This window comes from Salvelinus alpinus, chromosome 15 (genome assembly GCF_045679555.1).
Source record: "Salvelinus alpinus chromosome 15, SLU_Salpinus.1, whole genome shotgun sequence".
NCBI classification, from domain to species: Eukaryota; Metazoa; Chordata; class Actinopteri; order Salmoniformes; family Salmonidae; genus Salvelinus; species Salvelinus alpinus.
Genome location: NC_092100.1, coordinates 28,893,106 through 28,901,010, shown reverse-complemented (window position 1 = coordinate 28,901,010; position 7,905 = coordinate 28,893,106). Strand labels below are relative to the sequence as shown.

Sequence of the window (7,905 nt, the reverse complement as noted above, 5' to 3'; positions counted from 1 at the left end):
ATATTAACATTTCTGATAACATACAGTAATAAAGTGTTAACAATTCCTACTTTCGGGTTTGCATAGGCTCTTGAGGAACACATACGCCTCTGTTAGCCTCACAAAAGCTCCAAAACTGTCAGTGTTCAACCTTAACATGTGATGACAGTACAACAGAACAGATGAACAGGAATGACATTTACGGCTGGCTAAAAAATATCTTAAAGCAATGCCTCTACTAAGCCACGCGTCCACTCCAGGGTTCCTCCACGAACCCATTGCTGCATTGAACCATTAAAGGTTCCTCCAATAACCATTGAACAGGAATGGTTCCTTGAGGAACTCCTGGGTTCCTTGAGTCACCACTAATTCTAAGAGTGTAGGTGAAACGTAATCAAAAAGTTGCATTCATTCATTCATTTGCCTACGTTTGTACAGCTGATGGCAATGGAAGATGTAGAAGCAGAGGAAGATGTCCAGACTGTATTGACACAGGAGACACATGAGCTAGCAGACATTCTGAGCTATCAAGATGATGGCTTTCTCACCATGTTCTATGAAATGATGGACATCAGTTCGCGGGAGAGGCTAGTGCAACTTGCGAGCCACAGAGAGCCCATCCTGGGGTTGTTGAATTACTTCAGGACTGCAGAACCTGCTATTTGTCGGCAATTTCTTCAAATGGTTTGCATGCTCTGCGAGAACATGCCAATGCTTCTGGAATCACGGCTGATGTCTGTGGCCGGGTCTGTGACTAGTAAGTATTTATGTAATGTGCATGTGCCTGCCAATATTGACTATCCGAAATATCCACATTATAGCCTAGTTATGCATTTATGGGGAAGATGTCAATATGAGTCAGGACAGGGTTTCCTTTCCATTTCCATGCCTCAAATGTTAGACTGATTTGACACCTAATCAATAAACATCCACTGACAATGCATTAACTAAGTGGATAGAGTTAGGCCTTTTCGTTATAACATTTATTGAAAGTTTGATTTGGCCTACACCAGCAAGTGAACCCCCAGGTAATCAATCAATCAATCATCACATTTTAGTGCAGCTGTTGTCTACCCTCTTATCAATACTAATGTAAGGGGATATGAAGTGTTTCATTGTTAGTGTAAGATGACACCTCTGTGTGATATTCATGCAAAAAAATTGTCAAAGGTCCAAAAGCAGATAACACTAAAAAGAGCATTAAAATAGTTAGATGTATACTGTGTATAGAAGTGAAATAGTTAGATGTATACTGTGTATGGAAGTGAAATAGTTAGATGTATACTGTGTATGGAAGTGAAATAGTTAGATGTATACTGTGTATGGAAGTGAAATAGTTAGATGTATACTGTGTATGGAAGTGAAATAGTTAGATGTATACTGTGTATGGAAGGGAAATAGTTAGATGTATACTGTGTATGGAAGGGAAATAGTTAGATGTATACTGTGTATGGAAGGGAAATAGTTAGATGTATACTGTGTATGGAAGTGAAATAGTTAGATGTATACTGTGTATGGAAGTGAAATAGTTAGATGTATACTGTGTATGGAAGTGAAATAGTTAGATGTATACTGTGTATGGAAGTGAAATAGTTAGATGTATACTGTGTATGGAAGGGAAATAGTTAGATGTATACTGTGTATGGAAGTGAAATAGTTAGATGTATACTGTGTATGGAAGTGAAATAGTTAGATGTATACTGTGTATGGAAGGGAAATAGTTAGATGTATACTGTGTATGGAAGTGAAATAGTTAGATGTATACTGTGTATGGAAGGGAAATAGTTAGATGTATACTGTGTATGGAAGGGAAATAGTTAGATGTATACTGTGTATGGAAGGGAAATAGTTAGATGTATACTGTGTATGGAAGGGAAATAGTTAGATGTATACTGTGTATGGAAGGGAAATAGTTAGATGTATACTGTGTATGGAAGGGAAATAGTTAGATGTATACTGTGTATGGAAGGGAAATAGTTAGATGTATACTGTGTATGGAAGTGAAATAGTTGTTTTGTCTCAGACGTCACTTATTTATCCACAAGAAGGATGTCTTCAATGACGTTTCATTGAGGTGCTTTGTCTTTTCTTGAGTTTCCCCTATATTTCCATTATTATATTCCCTCCATTTTGTTATTCTTCTCAGAAGAAGTTGTTGAAAACAACAGTCATACCCTGGTTGATGAGTATATGCCATCTCAAGAGTGCTGTCTGAAACGCCCACGAATAGGTAAACACCAGTCTTTTCATGTCTCAGTAATATTTGTCACAGGGTTTGAATTTGAAAAGACTTGCATACTGTGTGAGCTAGCTCTGTTACTTGAAATAGTATGAGTTGTTTCTAAATTAGTACACAGTCACTAATATATTTTTTAAACAAAGTAATGAACATCTAAAAAACATATTGTCATGTTGTTGTGTTCAGGTCAGGAGTATGTTTAGTGTTAATTTATAAGATGTTCTTTGTATCCAGACCACATAGAAAGTTACAAGGCTGCTGTGAGGAGATGTCTACTGCAGAGGTGGAAGAGGGTGATGCAGGGTGTGGTGAAGGTTTCTCTGGAAGAGGCCTGGGTAAGTCTGCGCCACAAATGCCTGGTTAGACCAAGAGACAGGGCTGATCGACGGCTGAGCCCACCAGAGCTCCAGGAGGGGGCTGTGGAAGACAGGGTGACCGTTGACTCCCTCCTGGGTTCAGAAGCCCGGGTCACATTGCTGTTGGGCCAGGCAGGGTCAGGGAAGACGCTACTAATGCACTGCCTTGGACAGCGCTGGGCTCAGGATGCCTTCCCCTCCTTTCACCTACTGGTCCTGCTAGAGTTCCGCCAGCTCAACCTCGTGGCTCGGCCGTTGTCTCTGAAAGAGCTGCTTTTTCGCTTCTTCCTCCCACCAGAGGGTGGGGAGGAGGAGGGTGCTGCTGTTCTTGACTTCATCCTCCACAACCCTAAGGAAATATGCTGGATCTTTGATGGCTACGATGAGTTTCACACTAAAATCACCCACTCAGGGAGTCTGAGCAGCCCGTTTGACCCACAGTGCCCTCTACCCATGGCAGAGCTGATATCAGGGCTGTGCAGTCGCAGGATCCTCCCAGGATGCACCCTACTGATTACCTGCAGGCCTCGGGATGTGACAGATTTGGAGAGCTCTGTGGACTGCATTGGGGAGCTGCTAGGCTTCAATTGGCGCAGTGTGAAAGAATATGCTGAACAGTACTTCCAGGACAAGGATCTGGATCTAAAGGAGAAGGTAGTCAGTCACCTACTGGCCAACCATCGCCTCCTCACCTTGTGTTACCTGCCAGCTCTCTGCCATATCTGCTGTGTGTGCTTGGATCACATATTCTCCAGAGGTGGGTCTCAGTCCCAGGCTTTGCCCCAACTGCCAACCACCCTCACCCAGGTCTACCTCCAGATCCTCTGTGCCTTTCTGAGCCGATGCTCAGGGAGGGTCATGCCCGTGTTGCAGAGTCACAGGGCAGAGGTCACACAGCTGAGCTGCATGGCCATGAAGGGTCTGGAGGACAGCAGGATCGTGTTTCTCTCTGAGGAGGTTCCACCAGACCCGTTGGACTTCGTCACCAAGGCTGGTCTACTCTCACAGGTGGACCAGGGTTACACGTTCATGCACCTCACCATGCAAGAGTTTATGGGTGCGCTACACATCATGACCAGCGAGGACATCACAGAGGCCCAGCTTAGGAAGAAGTTGAACCTCAAGACCCGCTGGACCACGAAATCAGACCCCAAGACGGTCTTCACTGATTCTCTCCACCTCTATGTGTGTGGGCTTGCCGCCCCAGCCTGCTCTCCTTACCTGTTCCAGCTGGTTGAGGGAGCAGGGGCTGTGAGGTGGGTAAAGAAACGCCAGGCATTGGTTCTCAAATTGCTCCGGAGTCTGGCAGTGAGCACCAACCTGACTGGGCCCAAGGTAGTGGAGCTGTGCCACTGTATCCAGGAGACCCAGGATGCACAGCTGGCCATGGAGGTGGTGGGGTCACGATCATGCTTTGAGCTAAGGAATATCACGTTGAACCCTGTAGATCTGGATTCCCTGGCCTTTGTTGTATCGTCTGCTGGAGTGGGAATGGGGCTGGACTTTGGAGCTTGTTCTATGGAACTAGAGTGTCTAGATATTCTACCCAGCTGCCAGCACATCGACTACCTAATGTGAGTTCATGACTCATTTATACACTGTGTACTAAACAATAATAATCCTGCATGAAACTACATAGAATTTTTCCTCTCTTTTTTTTAACAATCCCTCAGTTTTCGAAGCCGCAAGTATGATGACAGATTTGCAGATAAACTGTCTAGCATCCTCCCCAGACTACCAACCCTGAAAAGATTTGAGTGAGTCCTTCTTAACTGAGTAACTCAGTTTTGAAAGGACCAACTTTCAAAGTTGTTTGTTTGTGTGTGAATGTCTAAGTGTGATGTGAATAATTATGCTTCTCTTCCCCAGGTTTATCTGTGGTAACCTCACTGATGTGGGAGCTGCCAAACTTGCCAGAGCCCTGGAGAGCTGTCCACAGATCACGGAGCTCAAGTAGATGATTATTCACTTACCATAACAACCAAAGATTATTACCATGACTCTAAGATTTTATAGACCCTTTTATCAAGAACTAACCAAACTTGGTTAAAGATACAGTACCACTTTTGCCATGGTACAGTTGGTCTGATACTGTACTGAACAGTTGTCTGTTTGACAGCTTCAGTGACAACAGCCTGACCGACAGAGGAGTCGGGGAGATCGCTGACCTCATTCCGAAGCTGCCCAGTCTAGCCTCTATCTTGTGAGTGTGTTGTTTCCTTGACTGGATCATATGTGTTGATCCTAGCCCTTCATGTTTATTGTGTAGCTTGTTTCTATATTTGAGCAAGCTTGCATTTCTGTTAAGAAGCCTGTGTGTGTTGTATGTTTCCAGGCTGGGGAAGAATGGCTGCTCTCTGGAGATTATCTACACCCTTCTAGAGAAGATGACTTCCTGCCCCTCCATCCAGGAAGTCTATACCCGAGTATGTTTTTAGACTTGACAATACCCACTGGGCACAAACGTCCAATTCAACGTTCATTCCACATTGGTTAAATGTAATTTAATTGAAATAACGTGGAAACAACATTGATTCAACAAGTGTATGCCCAGTGGGTAGAGACTTCATGTGTTCACAAATAGAACCAGTTAACTGACTGCAGTTCTGAGAAGAAATGTGCATACTTTATCAAAACTGAAGAAAAAAAACAAGTATTGGGTAGTATATACTAAACTAAACTATAAACTATGTTTTATCTCTCTTTGCAGTGGAATGAAGGACATCAACGTCCTGTTTTTCCCAAGCTCAGACATAAAAAGGTGAGTTTTGTGTTTTAGTGAAGGGAAATAAAAGAAGGTGCAACTTTCATTTATTTCTTCAGTGTTTGGCAGGCCCATGCAAATCAAGCTAATGTTTCATGTTCTTGTTGAGAGAATGTTGCTTTTGTTTCATTGTTCTGTCTATACCACATAGGGAAATCTACTGTACTGTATCAATCAGCCTCTCTCTTATCCATTTTTCTCCCTTTCTACTTGTCTCAAGTTCTAAGAAAAACATTGGACTGACTGCCAGGTATGATATTCTCTGTTTGGTTCTTATAAAGAGCTTTTGAATACCAGGAGTAACATTGCTGTTGTTTCTTCCCTCTCTTTATGTGTCATACAGCCTATTAAACTGCAGTTTGAGTACTGATCAGATGACTAGACTGTGTCAGTTGCTAGCGAGAAGTCCTGGCCTCACTCTCCTAGAGTAAGTAAAAATGTACCCAATGTTGTACCCAATGTTCTTGAGCAAGTCACATCACACTGTGGGTAAGGACACTAAATATGTCAAGAGAATCTGACTTTCTGATTGGTGTTGTGTTGTGACCCCTGCAGTCTGTCAGGAGGCCACATGAAGGCTGGTACTCTCAAGGCCCTGACTGACTCTCTACAGAAGCTGAACGTCTCCAAACAGATTGTGTAAGACTGATCTTTTATTTGAAGTGTTAGACTTTTGATAAAGTCATGATCTTGTGCCTGTCCCGTATTATGTTTGAAACTAGTTATGCAGCCTAATACGGTTATTGTCTGTGTCTTGACAGTCTGAATGACAGCCACATATCTGTTGATGGGCTGATGATTCTGACCAGTTTCCTGTCTGTATGTCCTGATGTGGTTCAAGTGGACATCAGGTATGTTGTGCATAACACCCTTTATTTTCTTAGATAAAGCCAATATAGACAGCACCCATTCTGTGTGCGTAAACTGCAACCAGACGAAAACCACCACACTACCCCATCACTTCCTGGTGGCTTCACTATTCAGAGGGTGTCTCCTCTGTCAAGGGGTTTGCTGTAGGCCCAAACCAGACGTTATAAACATGTAAGAAATGATGATACTACTGTGGTCCCTATTATACAACTTTTTTTTAGAATGTCCTGTAAATTCCTCTCAGACCCTTCCCACTGGGCTCAAACGTCAATTCAATGTCTATTACGTTGGTTCAACGTAATTTCATTGAAATGACATAGAAACAACATCGATTCAACCAGTGTGTGGCCTGTGGGTTACCACTCACTGTTGTGCATTTTTTCCCATACATCCCCATGACAGGCTGCAAGACCCTGTTCGCGTTTCCATGCTTTTTTCTAGGGGGATAGAGAAACACAAGATTTCTAAGAGACTTTGGTATGTATAATATTTTCACTTCTATATTACTAATGATGTGGATAATGTTTTCTACTGTAAGTGGTATGACATTGTCTCTGCTTTTCATCCTCTTTTCCCATGGTCCCTGTGTGCAGTCTGACGGGCTGTGCTCTTCGTCCCCCTGACTTGGACCGTCTGTGTGAGAATCTGAGGGACTGCTCTGCTCTGACTCTGCTGGAGTAAGTGTCCTCAGGGAGAGGCTTTGGAGTGTGAAATAGCAATAAGGATAATTGTTGGTATGCACATATACAAGGACCTGTTTGTTTCTGTTTATAACCCAACCCCCACCCACCTTTGTCAGTATTTCCAACAATGCTTTGGAAAACAAAGGTCTGAAGAAGTTGTTGGACCTCTTGCCTCAGCTTAGCAACATACAGGAAATCAAGTAAGAATTTCTATAGCAACTCAAATCTCTTTTCCTTTTCTTCCTTTTTTGTCAGTTTCTTTTTCCTTAAAACCTTTTTTTCTGACCAGGGAGTTTCTGTATACCCTCATTTTGTTTTAGTGTCAGTGAGAATGCAGTCAGCATGGAAGGAGTGGTGCAGCTAGCTGGAACCCTGTGCTCACACAGGAACATGAGCGAAGTGAATATCAGGTATTCACATAACCTTACTGTCTTATACAGACCAACACATTTGTAAACGAACAGACATGCTTGAAACAGGCATGTTAGAAAGTGTTTGAATTCATGTCTAGTAATATGTTTGCATTTGTGATGATTATTAACTATAAAACTGTTATATTTATCAGTCATGGGGGGAATGAGAAGCTGTTTCTGAAATTCCTCTCCAGTAAAAGGTAATAGAGCAACAGAGTAATAGCAATATAGTGTATGATAACACCTCTTTCTGATGATGTTGCTTTCAAAATACCAATTCTGTGACTCAGTGAGATGTTGTAGTCCTAATAACCGTTCACTGAATCTCTGTCATTTCAGAATACAATCAACAGGATTGGAACAGTGTAAGAAACTCAGGTAGGACACAGAGCAATATGTAACTTTTTGGGTGACCCGACCAAATTCACGTAGAAATGTAAGTTATAGATCTGTCATTCTCAATTAGAGCTTTCGGTGGCACGAATGCATAGTGCAAAAAGCCACAACATTCACTACTGGAGTTTTGCGTGGTTAAGATAAAATCATGCATCGAATTATCTTGAGTACCTGTAGCGGTCCTGTGGGTGGGTAGGTGGGTGGG

The 7,905-nt window shown here is 42.6% G+C and overlaps 1 protein-coding gene across 1 annotated transcript in view; it reads left to right on the top strand.

The window, feature by feature from the left end:
• The first annotated feature begins 420 nt into the window (after nucleotides 1-420).
• The window catches only part of LOC139539864 (protein NLRC5-like), a 20,987-nt gene continuing 13,502 nt past the window's right edge, over nucleotides 421-7,905 (top strand). The window contains 17 exon segments of the mRNA XM_071343210.1: nucleotides 421-736; nucleotides 2,126-2,209; nucleotides 2,453-4,148; nucleotides 4,248-4,331; nucleotides 4,444-4,527; nucleotides 4,694-4,777; nucleotides 4,910-4,996; nucleotides 5,282-5,361; nucleotides 5,672-5,765; nucleotides 5,894-5,977; nucleotides 6,100-6,189; nucleotides 6,611-6,685; nucleotides 6,802-6,885; nucleotides 7,008-7,091; nucleotides 7,212-7,301; nucleotides 7,457-7,504; nucleotides 7,644-7,682. Of these exon segments, the coding sequence (XP_071199311.1) occupies nucleotides 421-736; nucleotides 2,126-2,209; nucleotides 2,453-4,148; nucleotides 4,248-4,331; nucleotides 4,444-4,527; nucleotides 4,694-4,777; nucleotides 4,910-4,996; nucleotides 5,282-5,361; nucleotides 5,672-5,765; nucleotides 5,894-5,977; nucleotides 6,100-6,189; nucleotides 6,611-6,685; nucleotides 6,802-6,885; nucleotides 7,008-7,091; nucleotides 7,212-7,301; nucleotides 7,457-7,504; nucleotides 7,644-7,682 (3,203 nt within the window).